Raw genomic sequence first — 25,294 nt, 5'->3', positions numbered from 1 at the left:
GGAAAATGTAGTATATCTACACAATGGAATAGTACTCTGGTATATAAAAGAATGAAATACTGCCATTTGCAACAACATGGTTGGACCTCCACAGAATTATATTAAGTGAAACAAGTCAGGCACAAAAACAGAAATACCACATGTTCTCACTTACTGGTGGGAGCTAAAAATAAATAAATTCACACACACAAAAAAAACCCAGGGGGAGAAGAAGACATAACAATTACAATTCCTTGAAGTTGATACGACAAGCAAACAGAAAGGACATTGTTGGGTGGGAGGGGGGAGAGGGAGGAGGGAGGGAGGTTTTGGTAATGGGCCACAATAATCAACCACATTGTATATCGACAAAATAAAATTAAAAAAAAAAAAAAAAGGAAGTGAATAAACAAAGGAAAACAAAACAAAAAGTAAGTTGTGGAATGGACAAAGGAGTGAATACCAGTAGGCCTAGGTCGGATCACTGCATTCAGGGAAAAACTAATTTTATATTCCAGTCTTCAACTCTCCATTCTCAGAACCACGATTCCTATTATTCAGGCAGATGTATTCCTCTCTTCCCATTTCTAAAATTAATTTAAAACCTGGCATTGTAAGTTAGTTTAGTAAAAGACTCAATAACAGTCAAATAGATTAAAATCATCAACCTTCTTATTACCTATTCTTACAGAGTTCTGGATCCTTTTCACCTTAGTGGAAGGTTCTAGTGAGTGCTAGAACCAGAAGACTCCCTAGTATGTTTAATACTTTTATTAATAAATAAACATAACACCCTGCATTAGCTCAAAAAAACAAATAAAGGTTGGTGCAATTGTTACTCATATAACGCAGATGTCAAAAAATCTACTTTTACCTTGGAATATACCAAATGTATGGTTCCCCACTACCCCCCCCCCAAAAAAAAAAAACACTGTTATGCACAAAGGCATGTCACATCACAGATTTGAAGAAAGATGCTGTTTGCAGAGTTGAAGGAATGTAAGATCTCTCAGGCTGGAGCAGGTAACGTACCTGACCTGCCTCCAATCCCCAGATGTGGCAGTGCTTTGGTGGGTTGATATGTGCTGTTTTGTTTTTGTTTAAATAGTTTTATTTTCTTTAGAACACTTTAGATTTACAATAAAATTGAGAAAGTAGTATAAAGTTCCCACATACACCCTCACGAAGTCCTACATTGTTAACATTTTATAGTAACATGGTACATTTGGTACATTAATGAACCAATATTGACACACTATTATTATCTAAAGTGCATAGTTTATTCAGATTTCCTTAGTTTTAACTGAATATCTTTTTCTGTTCCAGGATCCCATCCGGGATACCACAGGTACACTTAATTGTCATATCCCCTTAGGTTCCTTTTGGCTGTGACAACTTCTCAGATTTTCCTTGTTTGTTTTTTACCTCAACAGTTTTGAGGAGTACTGTTCAGGTATTTTGTAGGATGCCCCTTTGTTGAAATTTGTCTGAATTTTTTCCTCATAATTAGACTGGGGTTATGGGTTTTGGGAAGGAAGATCACAGAGGTAAAGTGCCATTCTTATGCCATTATATCAAGGGTACATACTATCATCATGACCTATCACTGTTGATGTTAACCTTGATCATCTGGTGGAGGGAGTTTTTTGTCAGGTTTTTCCACTGTAGAGTTACTCATTATTTCCCCTTTTCCATCCTGTACTCTTTGGAAGGAATTCAGCATACACAGCTCACATTTAAAGAATGCGGATTTATTTCCCCCCTCTTTGAGGGTACAGTATTAACCTAAATTATTTGGAATTTTTCTGTAAGAGAGATTTTTCTCTTCTCCCCATTTACTTATTTATTCATTCAATTATGAATTTATGACAGTAGTCTCACAGATACCTATTTTATACTTGGGTAATAATCCAACACCACTTTATTTTTGTTGCTCAAATTGTTCCAGCTTTGTCACTGGGAGTTCTTTCAGTTGGGTCCTGTGTCCCTTTGATATAGACCCATCTTTCTTTCTCTTTTTTCTTTTCTTTCCTTCCTCCCTCCTTCCCTTCTTTCCTTTCTTCCTTCCATTTTTGAGCACTTCCTTACTTTCTGGCGCTACAAGATACTCCAGGCTCATCTTGAATACTTCCTGTCATACTCCTAGAGTCAGCCATTTCTCCAAGGAGCTTGCCTTCCTTTTACTGGAGAATGTTATTAGAAAACAAGATCTTACATACAGTTTTCAGATTAAAGGACAGTATACTTTTAAAAGAATATTCAAATTAGAGTAAAAACTAAGATCTAATAACAAACAAACAAAATTCACAGAACTGTATTTCTTTTTTTGCTGTTTTTCACTTAGGACAAAAATAAACATAACCTCATTAGTATCTAAAATGTACAAAATAAAATATAAAACTTTTTTGCCCTAAACTGGCAGCAAAGAATTTTCTTAATAACAACATGTAATGGGATGCCAAGGGTAAGATAAAACTGGTAGTGTGGTAAATTGCTACAATCCTTTTGAGAAACAATTTGGCAAGTGACTTAAATTTTCTTGATCTAGTAATTCTACTTCTGAGAATTTATATTAAGGAAATAATCCAAACTATGGGTAAAGCTCTAAGTACAAACGTGTTAATGCTATTGCATTATTTATAATATGAAAAGTTGGGAATCAGTCTACAAATCCAAGTTGGGATGTGACTAAGTACATTTTTATATATTTCAGTGAGAATATTATGCTGTTATTAAAAATGACAATAAACCAATAATGAACTATTAAGTGAAAAAAACTGGAACAGGTACACTCTGAATACAAAAATAACTAGGAAGAAATTTAAAATGTAAAGTGGTTGAAGTCATGAAATTTTTCTTTGTCTTTTTGCCTAGTGCAGTTATATTACTGTTATACTGGGAGAAAATCTTAAAATAGACCACACTGCTAATATGTGAGTATTTGTTTATTGACATATGACCTATCAGCTATTATGTACCTTGTATATCAATCTTTAAAAAAAAGGAAACACTAAAAGAATAATATATAAATAGAAATTTCGCTATCTTTTCCTGATGCTCCAATTGATGTCCTGGGCATCCTCCCCCACCCCCATCCCTGCTGTGGTGTCTACTCTCCATATGAGAGTATGGTATAGTGAAAAAAGTGTGGCCTTAATGATCAAAAGGACTTTGGTTTGAATCTTAGCTCTGCCACACACTAGCTCTAGATGCCCTAGGTAACTGCTTAATGTTCTGAGCCAACGGTTCCATCTGTAAAATGGTAATAAATAATACCTATGTCACACAGTTGTATGAATTGAATAAGGCATGTGTCTTTTATAGAAAAATCATCCCACAAATCCTAGTACTGTCATCAATTTTGACTGCTCCTTCAATAGTATGTTATTCTATTTCTGCACCAGTTCACTTTTCTTCTCTCTCCAACTACTATTTCAAACTTTCTCTGCTCTCTCAAACCTCAATCAACCCACTTCTGCCTTCCTTCTTAGCTGATGATCTCACATACAACTTTAGGAGAAGTCACAAGTCATCTCGGCATCCTGCCAAAGCTGTAAACATAAACCTGCATCTGTACACATAACATCTTCCTTACTTTTTTAATCACTTAACAAATATTTACTGAGTACCTTTTACATGTCAGATACTGCTCTGGGCACTGATGATGGTGTAGTGAACAGCACAGATAAAGTTCACGTCCTTGTAGAACTTACATTCTAGTGATGGTATTAAAAAAAAAAAGGCATGAACAGATGAATATAGAGTGTGTTACAGGACGGTAAATGCCATGGAGAATACAGCAAGGTAGGGAATGCCAAGGACAGAAGGGTTGCTATTTTATATAGAGGGGTCCTAAAAACCCTTATCAGGTACCATTTGAGCAGAGACATGAAGACCTGGCCATGTAGTTATCTGTGGGAAGAGTGCTCCAAGTCAAGGGGAAATAGTGGGTTTCAAGGCCCCTGAAGGAGGAACATGATTAGCATGTTGATGGAACAGCACGGAAGCCAATGTGACTGGAGCAGCACTAAAGAGGGGAAGAGTAGGTCAGAGAGGGGGTACAGTCCAGGCCATGAACAGCCTTGTAGGCCACAATACTGAATGAGGTTTTTACTCAGAGAAACCCCAAATATCACAGGAAAGTTCTCAGTAGACAAATGATATGATCTGTCCTATCTTTTGAAAGGATCACTCTGGCTACTGTGTTGAAAATACACAGAAGGGGGCAAGAACCAAGGCAAGGAAATCTGTGAAGAGGCTACTACATACATATGAGAGTTGATGGTGGCTTGACCAGGGTGGTGGCAATGGAGGGGGCATGAGCTCACCCTGTGGACATATTCTGAAGGTTGGCCTACAGATTTTGCTGACTGGTTGGATGTGGGGTCTGAAAGAAAAAGAGTAGCCAAGGATGACTCCTGGGTTTCATCCTGAACAACTGGAAAAATGGAGTTTTCATTACTGAGATGGGAAAATGTTAGGAATTGGAGGATTGGGGAAATGGGTGAGAAATCAGAAGTTTGTTTTCAGATAAGCTGAATTTGAAATTCCTAATAGATGTCAAATAGGTAGCTGAAAATGAGTCAAGTTTGGGAGAAAGGACCAGGCTAATGTATTAACTTGAGAGCTATAGCAATGAGATGATATATAAGTCATACAACTAAATGAAATCAACAAGGGAACAAAGGTAGACATATAAGAAAACAGGTCCAGAGATTAGGCTTGAGATAATCCAAAGCTTTAGGTGTCCAAGAGATATGAGGAACTAGCAAAGGATACCAAGAAGGTGCTGCTAGTGTGGATAGAAAGAATTAGTTTGATGAGAAAGAGGATAAGAATATTCTTGAAAGATAATCCTGCCATGGCGTACACAGGACACTACATGTAGTTAAGAACTACTAGAGTATAAAGTAGAAAGTCAGAAGTTTAGATGAGAGTCATTGTTGCTAGTCAACGGAGACTGGACATTACCCTGTGGGGACACGTGAAGTCACAGAGTAAAGGAGTAGAATGAATGTGTTGAATTTGTTTTAGACGGATCACTTGAGCTTCAGGGTAGAGGATGAATTTTTGTGGGGTTCTGGGAAGGAAATGTAGGCAAGACTATAAACACTTGATCTTAGCCAAAAGGCCAAAAAGCAATAAGACTGTAAACAGAGGACACCACAGGAGAAGACTACAATGTCTCGGACAAGGGAAATCTCTGAGATTCTGAATTAGGGCAATGATTAAAAACAGAGCTGGAGTTAAAAAAAAAGAAAAATCTGGAAGTGAAAACATCAACAGGATTTGCATAGTGGGGAAGGGGTGAGGAAGAGGGAGGATTTAAGCCCAGTTGCCAAGCTTCTGGCTTGAATGATGAGATGATGGCAGTGGCATTAATCAACACAAGAAACAGATGAGTCACGTGGGGGAAGGAGAAGGTGACAACTTCAGTTGTTGATGTTTTTGTATTTGAGGTGTCCAGAATGATGAAGGAGTTGTGTTTGGCAGAAAGATACATAATAAGTTTGAAACTCAGAGGGAAGTCCAGAACTGGAAATAGATTTGGGAGATATCAAAACAGAGGTTGTAAGTAAACCACCAGAATGGATGAGATTCCCTATGACAGAAGTCAGCATTTTCCCTGAAACTCACACACTATAAGGTCAGGATGGGAGTAAGAGAGACGATGGAAAGAAGCAAATATGGTAGGAGGGAGGTAAAAGAGGGAAGAAAAAAAAAAGTCAAGAGCAAAATAAAAAAGGCTGTATATAAAGTATTCTTGGTGAGGCATACCATTGATTCTGTGAAAATATCTGTGGTTTTGTTTTTAACATCTTTCTCCAGACCAAATAGCATATTTATTGGCCTTTTGACCACATCATTTCAAACTGATTACTTCAGGAAACAATCTACAGTGATGCCAATCTACAGTAATACCTTTTTTTTCTTCTTAATTTGCCCTACTAAAACTCCACTGTTAATACTGATAGCCACGTTTATTTCTATTCAACAAACATGTATTGGACTACGGGCCAAAGATACAAAAATGAGTAAGACACAGCCCTTTGCTCCATAAACATTTAACCAGGATGAAATGTTCAGAAACAAATAGAATGATCTTTCAAAATGACAATTTGATCATATCAGTCTACTTAAAACCTTCTGCAGCAGAGATTGCTAGCTGTCCCCCAATAACCACTCTTCTCTTCTATAGTGGTTAAATGGCCATTGAGAATAAAGACTTCATGCAGGCATTCCATGTGAGTAGATGCGGCCACATAACTAAGTTCTAAACGTAAGTGGAAATGGCATCAGCAACATCCAGAAAGTGTCTTTGAAGGGAAGGACATTTACTTCTCCTCTTTTCTACTTTGTCTGGCCTGCTGTATGGAAGGTAGATGTGATGGCTGGAACTAGAGCAGTCATTTTAGGCCAAGAGGTGACCTTGGGAATGGAGGCTACACATGGCTGAGCATCCAGATAGAAGGAGCCTGCATACCTGGAAGCTGTGCACTAGTTACACACTTTTTGAATGTAGAGAGATTAGTCAAACCATTATTTCGTTGTTGTTGCTGTCGTTTCTGGTTGCTGACAGCCAACTAACACATCTTTAGTATGATAATTATAATAGAATGTTGTCTACCTTCCAGCTATCCATCTATATATCTACATCTGTCTATGTCTATCCATCCATCCTGATGTCTGACTCTAAAGTAGAAATGGAATGCATAACAGATTTAATGTGAGAAATATAACACTCATCTGGTACAAAATATTTACCAGGTGGAAATTCAAGTATTTATCAACACACATTAATTTTTAAAAAAAATCCAAAAGTCACTTCACTCAATTAGTTAGAAATATTAATAAAAAGAATAAAATTCATTCTGCAGACATCAGTATTATTGATTTCTATCTTTAGGATAACTTTACTAATATTTTAACTTACTTCTTTTGAAGGATTCATTGGTAACGTAAAGATAGTTTTCCAGTACGACCAGACAAACATTGCAAAAAGTAGATGATAGGCCATCAGGCACACAACTAAAATGAGAGAAACATAATCATTATTGTAATGTGCAAATACATACTAAACCATGGTATTCACAAAAGATCTGCTTATTTTTACAATAACCAAGCTTCCAATTTATTATAATTGGAAGTTCATTTACATCATACTAGAATAAGCACAACTCAATAAATATATACCTAAAGATAAGAGTTAAAAACAAAAAAACAAGAAAAACCCCTAAATGCATAATTAGACCTATGCTCATGAATAGAACCCTCCCATCTGTAGACAGGTCCATCTATTAGCAAATTGGCTAACATTTCCTAAATTCCTATATTGTAAAAATAAGGTGGTTATGCCTGCAATTTTAAAGAGTAAATACAGCATTAAACAAATGTTAAAATATTCAGCTTTAAGAACTTTGCTTTACTGACATAGATAAACAAAAGCAGTTCCTATGCGAGAAGCTGTTCGCTTATTTGTTTAGTTCTAATCAAAACTGGTGTAATGACAACATATTTAAATAGAAACCATCTAGACAAAGATTTCCTTCAGTGGGAGTTCAAGTGTCTTATCTACCACATGGGACAATTGTTAAGAAAAGCATTCTGAATATTTTTTTCAGGTAACGTATATAAACACACTTTGTGTGGTGTTTTAAAATCTTGAAGTACTGCACAAATTTTAAATATTAATTTTGTATATTGTGATAGTGATTCTTTCTGGGTAATACAATAATATACAACTTAATTCTGTAAGATATAGTTAAATAAAATATGCTAATTTAAAATACAGTGGTTGGTGTTTTAAAACTTCAATAGCAATTTTTAATTATTCTAAAGAATGATGATACTTATATTTATAATTATTAAAAACTTGTATTATCCAATAAGGCACTTAAATCATTGTGAGATGACTAGAGCCAATGATATTTTTCATGAATTATGTAGGTGGCTCAGTTATGGGGTAATACTCTGAAATGGGACAGGAGATTGTTGATGTACCTGTAACTTGAAGCCATAAGAATCTTTGGCACAATTCTGGCCATTTCAGAATAGAGTTCTTTGCCAAGGGTCTGAGAGAATTCAGTCTCAGGACTTAGAGAAATGAGCTGTCTTTCACCCTGTCCATCTCCAAATGCTCAAAGAATAACTTACTAACCCCAACCAAGTCTAAAGAATGCAATTTGTTTTTTCAAACTATTTTGAAATTTTATATCTATAACAATAATATAATATATTTTACCTTGTTCACCAATGTTTTCCATGGACACTACAGAAATAAATAGAAAAAAAAAAAGAAGATAGATAATTGGTTATACAAAGCTTACAGCAAATATAGGGCCTGACAGAGTCATAAGGCATTTAAGTAGGTTAATAATTTGGCTTCCCTTCAAACCAACATTTTAAAAATATTTGTTCAACTTTATTTAGAGGAGCGGTGAGCACTGTGTGGAGAGAGGGTGGAGAAGGGAGATGGACGGCTACAGCCAGCCACGCCTCTACTGCGCACTTTAGCCGGACTCCCACGCAGCAAAACAAAACTCTGCAAGTGTGTGCCTTGTGGGTCTTATTCCTTTATCTGCTGGTTTATTGGTTTTCCTTCCAGCTACAGAGTACAGATAAATGCAGTGTTCTCCAGGTCATTACATTTCCAGAGACATTTATTGCTCTTTATAAATTGGCAACCACCTAGTTAGCTTCCCACAGAGAGTAAAATGTTGTGTCCACAGCACATACTCTTCAAATTTTTCAAACTACAAATTCTTATGCCCAGTGACTCTAACTGCCCCTGATTGTACAATGAGGGGCCCAGGCATTGCATGGAAAACTGCCATCCCTTAGGGGTTGTTGTAAATATTCCAAGGTAGCAGGTAGATTAGGACAGGGGCCACAAGAGCTAAAACAAGCTTGGATAAGAAACTGTTTTAGAAATCCAGTTTTCTTACCTTTCCTATTGTCTATTTGTTTTGATTCCCATTTGGGCTTCTTCTGTATTAAAGTCTTTTGAAAGTTTTGACCTATCTCAGCTGTACCAAGGCAAGGTTTGACTTTATGTATTTTCGTTCCTACTCAGCTTTTAAAAGGGTACGGGATTCTAGGTCTTAATCCTGGAATGAAATGCCATTGCCTTAAGGAGCACTGGAATCAGAGGGTAATGTGAGAGATTTTTGAGATTACCTGATCCAACTAACCTCCTTCCCAAGAGAACTACTGAATGTCAGTTTAAGCATTTCTAGAGCCAGCAGAAGCCCATGGCTTTGGAAAGCGGGCCATTATTGGATTGCTCAAGAATAAGAAAATTAGTCCGTATAGTGTGCTGAAATTTATCTCTTTGTGGCTTCTACCTGTGGTATCTGGGCTTTGAATCTGTAGCAATAAAAAAATCTAAATGACAGACTGTAAGGAAAGTAAAACCAGTGTAAAATAAAGAAAAGTTTAGTCAGGTTCATTCGCCTCACATCTGTTACAAATGGGCAAGATTCAGCACATCCACTAGAAGCAAGTTATAAAAGTAGTGTAATGTGTCCATTTACTGATTCGGCACGTTTGTTGTAGTTATGTTATGCATTTGGCTTGTGGCCACCATTGTGTACTTGTGATATCAAAAAGACAACTGCTCTGAACTGCTGGTCAGCAGAGCACAGCAGAGCATGGAGGGTCAGTGGATCAAAGGATGAGCCTGAGCTTGTCTTGGAGGAATTAAGCAAGTCTGTGAAGCTCACATCTGAAGAATAAAGTATGTCTACCTTGCATAAAGCTGCCAGGGTCTTCTTTCAATTACCTGACTCATGACCTGCACAGGAAGGGGGAGAAGAATCTGAGATTCCTGCCCAACACAGACCTTCACGTATATAAAGTTATTGTGTCCCCCTTAAATGTTCCCTTTTAGCCCAAATAATCTAAGGTTTCCAGATCTCTTAGCAACCTTGATAAGGCATCTTGAAATGTTTCCTAGGTTCAAATTCTCTTTCACATTTCTGATCCAGAATGGGAAGGGCAGGCACGGATCATCATTGACTTACAGATGGCCTCGGGGAACTTTCCTATTGGTTTACTTATCTTTTAGTTATTGAGAGCCTTTTATATATTCTAGACAGTAATCTTCTATCTGTTATACATGTTGCAAATAAAGTTGTGTATTAACTATAAATACTAGCAAATTTTATGACTTATTTGCTGATAAATAACAGTATCAAAGATTTCAAATTAACATTTTATTAATAGATCCATGGACTATACTAGGTTTTGCTTTATGATACTTAGGAAATGAATGTTCTCACAAACATGTTTACTTAATTGTAAGTCAGCAATTCACCCTGTAATTTTCAGTTTAATGGCAGAGTTGTCAATTTCAAAGTTTCCTTTCTCATTGTGTAAAAACAGATAAAATACAATATTATTTTCAAATGCAAATATTTTTGTTTATAAGTGACTGTTTAAGAAAAGGTTGCTAGTTAGCCTCAAATACTTTTCTAGTATATATGTATATAAAGGTAATATTGTATATGGAAAATACAGACTTAGTTTTGAAAAATATAGATGATAATCAAATATAAATTGCTTTTTTATATCAACATGAGAATTAAATAACAGTACTAGACATATTTATGATGTATCTTCCAAAAATAACTACTGGGTTTTAATGTGAATTTTGAGGCTTCATCCAGTATTATTTAATTTTATTATTATTATTATTATTTTTATTTATTTATTTATTTATTTTTTGTCTTTTTCCATGTCCGGCCACGGATCACAACCCTCAGTGTCGCCCCCGTACCGGACCGGGACCGGCAACGGGATCGCAACCCTCGGTGTTGCCCCCGCGCCTCGCTCAGCCAGTGAGCGGGAACCGGTCTGTATGTGGGATCCGAACCCTCGGCAGGAGCGCCTCCGCGCTTCCCAAGCGGCGCACTAGCGCAGTGCGCCACCGGGCCAGCCCTAATTTTATTATTTACTTCACAGATAGAATTTCAGTTTGGTCTATTTAAAAATTATGCTGATACTTATTCTCCAACTGTACAATAGAGAAATCTCAAATGTTTTATAACCATTCTTATCACATTTTCTTAAACTAGCTATTTAGGCAAATTAATTAGTTATTTCTATTTTCTATTAAAAGAAAACTGAGATTTACTGAGTTTTTATTGAAGCAAATGAGTTTTACTCAAAATCAAAATGGGCAGCACATTAATTCTTTTACTTTCAATTTTAAAATTTCATGAATGTGACAAAATCATTATGGCTTTGGGTTTTAGGGGATCATATTAAAATTAATTCCTCATTAAAGTACAATAATTGGCATAGAGCATCTGCTCCATAAATGTTTACTGAACAAAACAGTGATTTAAACAGACAAAAACACAACTAATATGAATCACATGAAAATGGTATATCAAAGCAGACTTATGAGAAATGTTCATTCTTTCTTCCGTGGGCATGAAAACCTCAAGAAGTTACTTCTATTATCCTGTTAGCTTAGCACGCTGTAGAAACTCAACTAGTAATTGATTAACTCAAAAGAAATCTTTTCTGTATTTCTCTGCTAGCATATTTCTCCATAAGTGAAGAAAATACCTCTCTAAAGAGAGAGGGGAGAAGACAAGGAGGTTCATGTTCCTTCAAAAAGAAAAAGGTTGAGGGAGAAAATGGCTTCAACTGAGCTTTGAGCAACTTTGAAAATAGAAATTTTCTATGAGTTTACAGCTTCCCCCGCTCCCCATTTGTTTTTTCCTTAGGCTTTTACTTATTTTAGTTTGATTTGCCAAAATGAAAGAGAGACCTATCTTTGATGGATCAAAGGATGAGCACAATTCCTAAATATTTTGATACACATTTCAAATTACAGTAAAAAAAATTAAATGATTGTCATTATCAATCACAAAAAAAAAAAACCACTCTGAGAACCCCAGTATCTTCACACACTAGTCAATAATGCTTATATATTTATTATATCCATTTTTTTCTTTCCTAGTAATTTCTTATGGAAAGTTGCAATTTACTTTGGAAAATATATGGACCTTTGTGTATTTATTTCAAAACCAATCATATTACTAAATTTATTTAAGGTGCCATAGTAGTTATTTATTCTATCTATTTTCTTGGAATTTTTAGGTGAACAATATTTTAAGGATATCATAGCATTTTGTCTACTTTTCCAAGTTTAGCTCTTAGTTCTGTGTTCTTTCTTATGGCACTGTTTAGACCTTTTGATACAATATTCTGTAAGCTGATATTTCTCTCATTTTTGCTACCATGATTTTAATAACGCTCATGTTTTTTACTCTATATTATTGCCTATTGGTTTAAAATAAAATTCAATTATGCAATGAAAAAAAGAAAAAGAGACTAATACTAAGCATAACAGTACTAAAGAGCAAATGCTCTGGACAAAAACAGGCCAAGTTCAATTTCCTCTCTGTTACATACCAGCCTGCACAAGCCCTTCCACTTATTCCATTGTAAAATGAGTGCAATAATAACAATAGCAATATCGTTAGGGCTATTGTGACAATTAAAAGAGGTAATGTATGAAATGTTCCTAACATAGTGCCTGGCACATAGTAAGCCTGCCAAATACACAAACAATTATATTATTTAATCCTGCTAATATTAACTATAACATATAGGAAAGGAGGCTAGAAATGAAGAACAATTACGGAGAGAAAAGTAACATTTGCACAGGCTTTTGAGAGAAATACATGCAAAATTTTGAATGAAAATAGACTTTACAAGTGAAAATAAAGGTGAAAAAGAATCTAAGTCTGAATAAGTCAGTTACCTTTTTGTACAGATGTCACTCCAGAAACTTTAGTATAAGTAAAAAGGTGATACTCATCCTTCCCCACAGTGCAATGATGAGACATGAAAGCTACAGCCTTGACGCAGCAGTTAGTGCTTGTGGAAACTTCTTGCAAAAGTGAGATCTATTTCAGATGTGATACTGTTTAACTTAATGAATAAAAACAATTACTTTAAAATATATATGCCTAAATCTTACATTCATCTCAAAGAAGCTGGACACAATTTACTCTTGGGTGTAAGAGCACTGTTGTTATGATACTAAAATATTTAAAACCATTTGTACATCTGGTGACCATCGCAATATGAGGACAATAGTAACACCATGGGTCAGAATTTTAATTTTCATTTCTAAAACTTATTTGCCTAATTTTATCTTGGATTAGCCCAATTTCTTTCTGGTCCATGTCCTACAATGATAATACTTAGCTTTAGAGATTTCTAATCTTCCAATAACTCTAGAACTTAAAACTCTTCCCTGATTAACTGTGGTACAAGAATCATAGCACTTTCTTAGCACTGATGATATATAGGAAGAAAGTGGGGATGATAAATTATTACAAGAGTTAACAGAGGCATTCCTGTTTGCCAAGAGTAAAATTAAGGCCTTCAAGAATTACATCTTGGGGCTGGCCCGGTAGCGCTCCCACCGAGGGTTGTGATCCCGTTACCGGTCAGTAAAAAAAAAAAAAGAATTACATCTTGGAGTCTGGAACCGACATAGATACTCCAAGGCTGGCAGTTTGGGTTGCCAGTTCTACTTTCTGGCTATCGTCTCTGCCTAATCCCCCTCCTCTCTCATTAATCATTCCTATAAGAAACAGGGTGGGGCATGAGAGAAAAAGCTGAATTGGTCAGTCATCAGTTTAGAATTGATGGGCCAAACCCGTGGCGCACTCGGGAGAGTGCGGCGCTGGGAGCGCAGCAGTGCTCCCACTGCGGGTTCGGATCCGATATAGGGATGACCAGTGCGCTCACAGCACTCACTGGCTGAGCGTGGTGCAGCCGGTCTCAAAAAGGACAAAAAAGAAAAAAAAAAAAAAAGAATTGATAAGAGTGATAGTTTTTTGTAGTAGCACTGATCGTTCCTTAAAAAATCCTTGTGTAAAACTAAAACAGGTAAAATTGCAGTTGAAGAGTGAAACCATAAATCAAAGTAATAACCTGTAATATAGAAAAGGTTGACAAATTGCTCCTTGATCCAACCTGGGCTTGAATGAAACATCCTCAAAAATGTATACTTCCCTTATCTCTTTTGCCTGAATTATCAAGCAATCATTTAATCCAGGGGTCAGTAAATTATACCGTCTGGTCCAAATACAACCAGTCACCTGTTTCTGTAAAGTTTTATTGAAACATGTACACATGCATTCATTTACATGGCTACTTTTGTGCTACAATGGCAGAGTTGTATAGTTGAGACAGGGACAGTATGGCCTATTAAGCCTAAAATATTTACTATCTGGCCCTCTATAGAAAAAGTTTTCCAGCCCCTGTTATTAGGGTTCTCCAGAGAAAGAACCAATAGGATATGTATATGTGTGTATGTGTATGGAGACACAGAGAGAGAGAGAGAGAGAGAGAGATATTTATTTTAAGGAATTGGCTCATGTGATTGTGGGAGCTGGCAAGTCCAAAGTCTACAGAGCAGGCAGACAGGCTGGAGCAGGAAGAGTTGATGTTGCTTGCAGTCCTGGGTCCGAAGGCAGTCTAGAGGCAGAATTCCTTCATAGGGGGACCTCAATCTTTTCTCTTTTAAGTCCTTCCAGTGATTGGATGAGGCCCACCCATATTATGGAGGGTAATCTGTTTTACTCAAAGTCTATTGATTTAAACATTAATCACATCTAAAAAATACCTTCACAGCAACATCTAGACTGGTGTTTGACTAAACAACTGGCCACTAGAGCCTAGCCAAGTTGACATACAAAATTAACCATCACATCCTGAATCTTTAGTTTCACTCTGGAAATCTTTTACTAAGAAGAAGATATGTGTTGATCTTTTGTATGAGTTCTCAAGACAAGTTTATTATTTTTTATAAATTAGTACATTAGAATTGTATCTAACAAATTAACTACAATACATCTTTATGTATCTGCTAGAGGGAAAACAGTAATAAAATCCTTTGCCATACTCTAGAAACCCGACTATAAATAATCCTACCCAAATTAAGTTTATTTATACACCCATATGATTTCCTAAGAATGCTATCAAATCCTATTCTTTGAAGAGCTCCAAAAATATTAGAACTGATTTAGTCTACATTGATTTAAATTCAACTTTGATTAAAAGCAGGGTATCATCTCAAAGATTACTCCAGTCCAATATTTTTACCAACTGATTTTTTAAAATTTGGCTTTGGTGATTATACATAAACTATATCTATATAAGTAGTAGCCCAGTAAACTGATGGTAACTTTAGTTAAACTTTTAGTCATAAATATGTCTAAAATCAAAAATTTCAGATAATAAAATATGCCTTCATAATAGATAAAAAACGTACTTCCCTTCCTTAAATTAGCAAAGAATAGTTACATAATTGTTTCCAGAACAATTTGGTTTAGGTATTTTTATTGCAAATGTATTTTGTTGTGATCTTTTTATTTCTTTCCTTAATCTTAATTTTCTTTTTTTGTCTTCAAATTCAAACTTTCTCCTTTGGAGGAATAATTTATTTTCATTGCTTATATACAGTAACTTTTCTATATAAACCACTATGAAATTTGCAGGTTCATTCTGACACAGAATACATCTTAGCCTCACATAAGCAATCTGACAATGAAGAATGCCAAGATTAAGAGATCTGTTTCTAATGAGTGAATCTTAAGGATAACATTATAGCCAAGCTCTACTTTTTCTGCTTATCTTTAATTCATTTATTGAGAAATATTCACTGACTAATTATGCTTACACTGTTGAGAACAAAATAGTAAATAAGACTCCATCCCTGTGCTCAATAAGCTCAGCATTTATAAGATCGTTTCAGTTAGAAGTTAACACTAACTGAAAAAACAAGGATGTAATTTTTAAAACATTTCCAACTAAGTAATAGAAGCAGCTCAGATTCAAAAGGTTAAGACAAAAAAATACCATTATCAGTACAAATATGCTTTAATATCAACTGTCCTAAAAAAAAAAAACTCCCCTGACCTCATGTTTCTAGGTGTCATCCCATTTTTCTGGCGTTTTCACAGGAAAACCTATTTTAACAATCCATCAAAGGCACTGTTTCTATCCCCTAACCTCCTGTTACTTCCTCAACCAACTCCAACTGGTTTCTTTGTCAACATTCCCCTGCAATCACTCTCCTCAAGGTCGCCAACACCCTCCCTACTGCTAATTCTCTGTACTGAAGTTACTATAAACAAAATTAATTATGCTCTTCTTTTTGAAACACTTTGTCAAATAGACAGTGAATTCTTTGACAAAACTGTCCAGTGGGAATCCCTTGAAGCAGAATCCTTTGTCCTTTCAGCTTCTTTCCAAAAAGCTCTAGTTCATTTTTAGTGTGTTAGAGATCAAAATTGACATTGCTGCTAGACTGTTTCAGTGATGGACATAAGAAAAATAAAACATTCACATTAATATTTCCAGCTTAATTCCAAGTGTATCCTTTTCTTCCTAATATTTTTTTTTTGAATTTATTTCTTTACAACACATCTACTCACGTTTTAAAAGTCTTTATCAAACTGTTGTTTTCCTTTGTGGCCCTCATATGTCACTGTAATTTTATTAACTCCAGTGTCTGCCTTCCTCTCCAACCTCATCTCACACTGCTTCCCTCTTGTGCATGATGCTTCTGCTGCTCTAGGCTTCCTGCCTCTTAAATATGCTAACATTGTACCCTCTCAGGTCCTCTGCACTGGCATTTAACTGGGCAGTAGGAGACATGGACTCTAGTTCAATTCTCCCAAACGTGTGAGCTTGATCATAATACTCTGCTGAGCTGTGTTTTAATTTTATTGTTTAAACAAAAACTTGCACTTTATCTTGAGGGGTCCTCTGACTATAAAATTATCTCAAATCCTACTTTGATGTGTTAAAAAAATTATTGACTTTTAAAAACCTAGGGCAAGAATCATTCTAAAAATAAATTTATCAGTGGATTAGTACGAACTGTTTGTCAAGGACAGATAAGTAGCTTCAGAATAGAAACAAAGGTTAAGGATAAGGTAACAGTGCAAAGCTTGAACCCCAAATACACAGTTTCCAGTTTGTGCTTTCTCCATGAGCATAAAAGCCAATCCTATTACTCCTAACAGCCTAACCACAGACACTGTGCCAATCTATATTCCTCACTGGATCCCCACACAGTTCCTTAAAAATTCATTTTTCAATAAGAAAACCATGATCTCTCTCAAGATGTAAATCAATGATGTCATCTCACTAAAAACACTTCCAAGGCTTTGCACTGAATTTACAATAAAGTCCAGTCTTCTTCCTTCAGCCTCAGTGGTCAGGCATGATTCAGCTCCTGTGTACCTCTTCTCCACGATTCCTTTTCAACACTAATCCCCAGGTTCACTAAGCTGTAGCCACGCTGAGCTTCTGACTGTTTCTAGAACACGCCAAGCCTTAGTGTCTTTACTGTGTCAGAAAAGCTCCTCACCTGACTCCACACCTGTTTCTCATTATCATTGTTCAGGTTGCAGTTTAAATGTGAGCTTTTCACAGAGGATCTCCTGTCTAGTTCATCTCTACAATCACTATTGCAATACATTCTTTCTTAGCCGCACTTCACACAATCTGCAATGACTTTTATGTATTTGTTTCTTTCCCATGTCCCCTCACTGAGCTTTGAATCCTGGCTAGGCCACCTGTCTCGTGTTTCATCTTGGCCAAGTTACTTAGCCTCTCTGAATTTTACCTCAATGTTTACTTCACAGGGCTGTTTTGAGAATTAAACTAGGAAAGCAAAAGCACCTAGGATAGAATCTGCCACATATTAAGGGCTGTTAGTTAAATATGGAAGACAAATACCGCTAAGAGTAGGAGTCCCCTAAAGTTCAGTCCTAACAGTTTTATAAGCAATCAAGGGGAAGCAATACACGTTGAATTTTTAGCTAGTAGTAATGCAAAAATTTTCTGGAGAATAAAATGCTAAGTTGTTATGAATGAATTGCTAAAAGACCTTTTAAGTGTGAATAAGCAGAAAAATGCAGATGAATTACACTGTGGGCCAAATAATATGACAAGAGGAAACTAACCCAATGTATTTTAAACTATTTCCTTACCCCACCCCTCCCAGAGCTCCTTTCCTCTCAACCCCACCCCCAGTCCCACCCTGCAGGGTCCTATCCAGATCCAAGGTCTGACATGCATCAGAATCTCGACTGGGGGGGGGGGGGAATGCTGTGAAACTTGGGGAGAAGTAGGACCCCCCCAGGTGGTCTGATGCATTTCCCCAGTCTCTACCCCAGAATTTATATCTAACAAACTACTGATCTAAACTATGTGCTAGAAATTATCAGGCAACCTTGGAAAATGGCCTGGGAATTACTGGAGACCTTTTCCTGCAGAATAGCACAATGCAACTGCAAGGACAAAATGGACAACAGTAAGTTAAAAAATATAAACCAAGATACAGGAGGTCTCTGTAAGAAAATAATCTAAGTGATTCATTTTCAGAAATAATTCAGGCCCAGGCTGAAAGTTGTCCCCAGTCGGTCCAGCCCATTCCTGGGGAGTTGCTGAATGGATAAAGTTCTCCTTGAGATGGTGATGAATTATTAGCCCTTTATTGTTCTCTTCATTCCATTCTGTTTCTCCTTTCACAGGGTTTCAGCAGCGGGCCTTTTTCGCGGGCTTGTCCTGAGCCCTCAGAGAAATTTCTTACAGGGGGGTAATAAATCGGGGTGATCTTAGACGTCATCTGGGAAGATTGTGCACCCCGACCAATGAGGAGGCAGGGACTTGCACACTAGGGAATAAATTGCTTGCTACAGCCCTTTTCCGTGTGCCTGCTCATGAGATACCCACACCTTGCAAGACCGTAATTAAAGTCTTGCTTCGCTGTACCTCGTGTCTCCGTGTCCATCCTTTGGCCTTGGACTGTTGAGGGCATTTCTCACAGTCTCTTACCAAGAATAGGTCATGGTCCAGATTTGTTTTCTCGGTGGTCCGGCCTCTAGATTAGCCATCAAAAGCCTTTGCATAACAGTATTAACAATGTTGCAAAAACTAGCTAGTCTGTATTAAGGGAAGCCTACTGAGTTCACAACATTCAAACACCTTCCTTCCACCACAGGGGACCAGCGGCTGCCCTCAACCTTTGCCCCACCTGCTGGGCTACGACAGCAGGCACTCACCCCACTCCAAGTCTTCAGCAAGACACCGGTATTAGTCATTAGGGCTGCCATTACAAAGTACCACAGACTGGGTGCTGAAACAGAAGTCTCAGTTCTGGAAGCTAGAAGATGGAGATCAAGGTGTCAGCAAGGCTGTTTTCTTCTGTGACCTCTCTCCTTGGTTTGCAATAGCCACCTCCCCCTGTATCTTCACATCACTTTCTCTCTGTATCCAAATTTCCTATTATTAGGGCACCAAAGCATATTGGATTAGGGCCCACCCTAATGACCTCATTTTAACGTAATTACCTCTTTAAAGACCCTATCTCCAAATACATCACGTTCTGGGGTCCTGGGGATTAGGACTGTAACCTAAGAACTTTGAAGGGACACAATACAGCTCAGAACACCCTCCAAGATAATGCTGCAGTTTGAGCAGGGGGAAGGTCGGATGGAGGTGGGAGGGCATCAGTGGGTAGGTGAGGGGTAGGGAGTGAAATGACAAGGGCAGAGAAGAAATGAAAGGAACTGAAGGAAGAGTAGGCATAAACACCAGGGATTTGTGCTAAGTTCTTTAAATGCTTATCTCATTTAGACCTTACAACAATCTGTGACGTAGGGAGGTAATTTTAAAAGCTGAGAAGACAATCTCACAGGGGTAAAATATAACTTGTAATGTCATTCAAGTCAAAATATACGGAGCTAGGATCTAAATATTGGACTGTCAGAACCCAAAACTTGTTCAAAGATTCCATGTGGACTCTCAGGGTCTGTGACATCAGGTGCGTCCTGACCATGTACCTCACTGGGCTTCTTTGTCCTGGGCAGCCACTGTTCCTTTCTTTGGTTGCTCCCAATTCTTGGCCTGTCTGTGCTTGGCACTTATGCATGCCACTACCTGTCTCTTCTGATTTGGGGCGCTCTGGAAAGCAGGTTTAAAATGTCCTCTTTTTGTCTGTCAACCTTTGTAGTGGATTGAATTATATCCCCCCCAAACTCACTGAAGCTTAATTGTGTCCCCCAAGCTTTATGTATTAGAAACTTAGCCCTTTGACTCTTAAGAAGGTGGGAAATCCTATTATGGTAACTGAAAGGTGGAGCCTTGAAGAGGTGATTGAATTGTAGGACCGTGCAATATTGCATGGATTAAAAATGGTGGTCAGGGGTGTGATTCTGAGGGCTTTAAAAGAAGAGAGTCTCTGCTCTCTCTGCTTCCACCATCTTGCAATGTGAGACCCCTGTGTCACTGTTGCCACCACCAGATGGACTTTGGACTTCCTAGCCTCAGAAACTGTAAGCAATAACTTTTGTTTTTCTTTATGAATCACCCAGTCTCAGGTATTTCTGTTATAGCAACACAAAAAGGACTAATACACCCTTCCTCCACCAATTGATGTAAAACATCTGAAAACAGACAATTTCATCAACTTTGGACACTAAACATTCAAATATTTGGTCATACTTCAAGGCAGTATCTGAATTTCGACTTTCCTGAGCATCTCACTTCAAGAACCAGGGAAGGAACAGGGCTCTGGGTTCCTAGGCCAAGAGTGAGATGGTGGTATCGGGAAGGTTAGCAGATGGGACAGGGGTTCTTGGCCTCCATCCTCAGCAGAAGAGAGAAAGAAAGGTAATTCTGGAGGTCTATACTGTCCAGGCAGGTAAGGTACATCTCTCACTTGTAGAAACTGACATTAAGAGAGACAGCACTTGTATCCATCCTGGAATGGTAATTCTTAATTCTTACATTTGTTAAAATCTTCCAAGTTAAAAGTGTTTCTCTGCCCCTCCCCAACAACATCATTTACTTATTTAGAACACTTAACTTGAGATCTACCCTTCTTAAAAAATTTTAAGGGCATAATACATTGTTGTTAAGTATAGGCACAATGATGTACAGCAGATCTCCAGAACTTATTGATCATACATAACTGAAACTTTACACCTCTTGAATAGCAACCCTGTTTCCTTCTCCCTCCAGCCTCTGGCCACCACCATTCTGCTGTCTCTTTGAGTTGGACTACTATAGATTCCTCATGTAAGTGTAATGGCACAGTATTTGTCCTTCTGTGACTGGCTTATCTAACTTAGCATAACGTCCTCAAGTTTCACCCATGCTGTTGCATACGGCACGATTCAACATCACTTCTTTAGCAATTTGATGACGAGTCACTGCCCTAGATATCTAAGTAGCTCTCCTCTACAGAAACAGATGGTGTAAAATCTAACTTATCCAGGTGAAGGCTGGGAACACCTTCACTGAATGTTTGTGCTTAAATCATTAGGAATGTGTATATCTTTCAGTTTATCAGTTCTGAAAGGAGAATGAAGACTGTCTCATTACTATGGCCACGAAAAATCACTGCCACTTTCATCTTGGCAAAGAGAAAGACAATTTCTGAATCACTGACTGTAATAAGCAGTGGAAGGAAATCTGATCTCAGGGCTGGTCCCTTGATCTTAGTGTCCTCATTCTGAAGTCTGCTCAATGGAATCCTATAATCCGTCTGTCTCAACTCAGAACAGAAGAGATTCCCAGGAAATTGTGCAGATTTCAGTGCAGGTGTAAGTTTACTTCTCTAGATGGAGTTGTAAGTCCTCCCTTTCCTACACATGGCTACAACTCAACTCCAAGTTCCTACAATTACTAAGCCTTTTCTACTCTAACCCTTTCCTTTCCTATTCCAGGTGCCCTTCTTGAGTAACGACCAGAGAGGCTATGACTGACTCCTTTGAATAGCATTAGCTTACAGTGAACACTCCACCCTCAGCAAAGTTTGACCTAGTCCTCATATAATGATTATCTACTATCACGGAGAAGGTCAAGAAGAGATGTGGATCCTGAAACAATCCTCTCATTAGTCAGAACCAAATTTTAGAACTGGAAGGGCCTTTACGATTATCCTGCCTAATGTAACTACTCATCTTTCTTATATATGTATGCATATACTTATTTATTTACTGGTAACAAGCAAAAGTCCCACTTGTATTTTGGTTATTTCAACATTTAAAAAATATATACACTTAGGTAAAAACAATTTTTGTAATGTTTTAGCGTCATTAGATCAGTTTCTTATTATCTTGTATACTCAGAATTATCACAGAGGACAATACTGAGAGTACTTTTTTTTTTCACTATCAAACATTAGCTATTTGATTTATTAGGTAGAAAAACTAATGCTGCTTCTTTGCTTCTCCAAGTAAACAGACAATCTTCTATAACTACCTCCCAGGGTCAGCAGCTACACGTTGAGTACTATATGACTAGAGTACATGCACTCATCACACAGGTAAAAATTAAACCAATACTTCTAGGTTCATAAAAATTATTTGACGCTTATGTTGTCCTTTACACTCTGAGGAACTGTATAAGGCTATAATTTCAACCTTTGTGTTTATGATGAGCACTGGAAAAGAATTTACAGTGGCACACTGAAAGAGGTGAATGAAAAGATTTAAAACAACACTAGCACCAGCAGTAATTGCTGCAGTATAGCACTTAAAAATGGCAAGCTATTCATGAGCTTGTCTTACAATGCTGGGTTACTGGGAAGCACTAGTTTTTCTGGTAACTTCACTGTTACATATTCATGAAGTCAAGTTCTCACATACACAGTCTTCCCTTGATCCCAGCTTGATTTACACAGTGACTTTTCCTTTTTACTTGCAGCAAATCATACCCTCGCCCTACACTTCATTTTCCTATAGCACTAGCACAGTCTATCTGACAGTAATTGCTGTGGCAGTATGTATATTCTGTTGCAGCAAAAACAAATTTGACATCATCATATCTGCTAGCCCATGGATGAAATATTTGCACGACTACTGATGTAAGACACAGTATATTATAATAGTGCAATATTACACAACTACCACTAGATTATACACTAGATGTATGCATTAATGTAAGTGAGTAAAAAAACTGTGTAAGGAATTGAAGACAGCCATCAATATTTGGATGGAGTCACTTCCTCTGCTCAATGTGAGAGCTGCATCTCAGATTTCCTGCTTGGACTGCTTCCCTAATTATATGTACAGACCCAGACCTTTGCTTTCTTTGCTGTCTGTTCCTAAAAGCATTTCACTTACCGCAGACCTGCAGGCAACACAAATACTGTGCTATGCATTCATGAACCATGTTCAGTCCTTGTGCTGTGGATCAGCATCTAGTTCACAGTTAATACCATGGTTTACTGATGTCCCCACGTAATGTTTCCCCACTTCTCCCCATCAGCGCTTGTCTGCTCAGTTTGCACTTGCTCACATGTTGTTCTTCAAAAGAATTAAATGTCTATCTGTTCCATTCATGCTCTGGACTTTCTGGTTACTGAAAAACTGTTGCTGAATTCTTGACTATGTACAATAAGCCAGCAGCTTTCAAGTTTTCTGCCCTGGGCACGCCTGATGGTCAGCATTTTCAGGTGAAACACACTACCCAGTAAGAAAGGCTATACCTCGTGGGTGAAATGGGACTACTCAGAATTCCCTGGCCATCAACTTTCCTGCTGAACCATGAAAGGGCAAGGTAGTAAAAAATTGCTGTACTGACATTGATACATCTCATGGATACCTCTAGAAACCTTTAAGTTTGAACATGTTTATAAGGGTGTAATATAAGCTTTTCTGGAATCACACTTCCATCAAAAATCACCTGCTCTGGAAAAACTGTATGGTGGTCCTCAAAAAATTAAAAATAGAATTACCATATGATCCAGCAATTCCACTCCTGAGTATATACTCAAAAGAATTTAAAGCAGGGACTCTAACAGGTATTTGTACACACTACTCACAGCAGCATTATTCGCAATAGCCAAAAAGAGGTGGAAACAACTCAAATGTCTACTGATGGATGAAAGGATAAACAAAATGTGTTGTATAAATACAATGGAATATTATTCAGCCTTAAAAAGAATGAAGTCCTGACACATTAAACATAGATGAACCTTGGGAGCATTACGCGAAGTGAAATAAACCAGACACAAAAAGAAATATTGTATTATTCCACTCATATGAGTTACCTAGTACAGTCAGATTCATAGAGGCAGAAAGTAGAATGGTGGCTGCCAGGGGCTAACGGAGGGGAGAATGGGGAATTACTGTTTAATGGGTACAGAGATTCAGTTTGGGAAGATGAAAAAGTTCTAGAGATGGATGGTGGTTATGGTTACATAGCATCTTTAATGGACTTAAAGCCACTTAACTATACACATAAAAATGATTAAAATGGTAAATTTTTATGTTCTGCATATCATACCATGATAAAAAAAAATCTCCTGCTCTAGTCTATCCTTAAACCAAAATTTAAGTCAACATTCAACTTTAGCTAAAGTTTTCTTTCTCACCTCTGATCATTTCCAGACTGCAGGGTATTTGTTGTTGTTTAATATTTTCAGCTAACCTCAGAAGTGATAGTAGAGAAAAACAAAGGTTTGTGGAGATGTAGATGCCTAGCTAGGCATGTCCATTTGTTAAGTGGCTCATTCATTCATGAGACTCCCAGACTCTCAATGCCTGATATTCAAAAGAATGCCTAAGCAAAATGACACATTCCACTCTTGGACTTTCTTCAGTCAATAGGAAATAGATGAAACTGTGAATGTAAAATTGTAAGACTCCAACAGTCTTGGATACTGGCTTTTGTCTCAAATAGATAGCCTTAACTCACAATTACTTTATGTTCCACATACTTTGTTTAAGAAGGCTAGAGCAAGGAAAGGAAGAGTTTAAACACATTTTAGAGAGTCTTTCTTTCTTTCTTTTTTTTTTTTTTTTAAAAAGATGACCGGTAAGGGGATCTCAACCCTTGGCTTGGTGTTGTCAGCACCACGCTCAGCCAGTGAGCAAACCGGCCATCCCTATATAGGATCCGAACCCGTGGCCTTGGTGTTATCAGCACCGCACTCTACCGAGTGAGCCACGGGCCGGCCTCAAAAAAATCTTTTTCCTAAAATAGTTCCTTCAAAATAATTTATGATCACCTACACACCAGCCACCAGATAAATAAAACTTGACAAGTGCAATTGAAGCCCTTGCCTACATCCTTTTTCTTTCTTCTGCAAAGAGGTAACCATACTCCTAAACTAGTGTTTCTCATTGAAATATCCTCTATGATCTAGTCTTGAATGTTATCAACTGTAAATGTGTGGTATTATACTGTAGGTATCCATCTGCAATATGCTTTTTCATGCTACAATAGGTTTTAAAGTTTCATACAGGATGATATGTGT

At 37.4% G+C, this 25,294-nt stretch overlaps 1 protein-coding gene across 1 annotated transcript in view; it reads right to left on the bottom strand.

Moving 5' to 3' along the window:
• ZDHHC2 (zinc finger, DHHC-type containing 2) overlaps positions 1 to 25,294 on the bottom strand; it is a 72,080-nt gene that overhangs the window by 33,855 nt on the left and 12,931 nt on the right. The window contains exons 3-4 of the mRNA XM_008570550.1: positions 8,222 to 8,248; positions 6,914 to 7,008 (exon numbers count right to left, since the gene is read on the bottom strand). Coding sequence (XP_008568772.1) covers positions 6,914 to 7,008; positions 8,222 to 8,248 — 122 coding nt within the window. The remainder of the gene's footprint in view (positions 1 to 6,913; positions 7,009 to 8,221; positions 8,249 to 25,294) is intronic.

This window comes from Galeopterus variegatus, unplaced genomic scaffold (assembly GCF_000696425.1).
Source record: "Galeopterus variegatus unplaced genomic scaffold, G_variegatus-3.0.2 Scaffold612, whole genome shotgun sequence".
Classification (NCBI taxonomy): Eukaryota; Metazoa; Chordata; class Mammalia; order Dermoptera; family Cynocephalidae; genus Galeopterus; species Galeopterus variegatus.
This window is presented reverse-complemented; position numbering and strand designations above follow the sequence as displayed.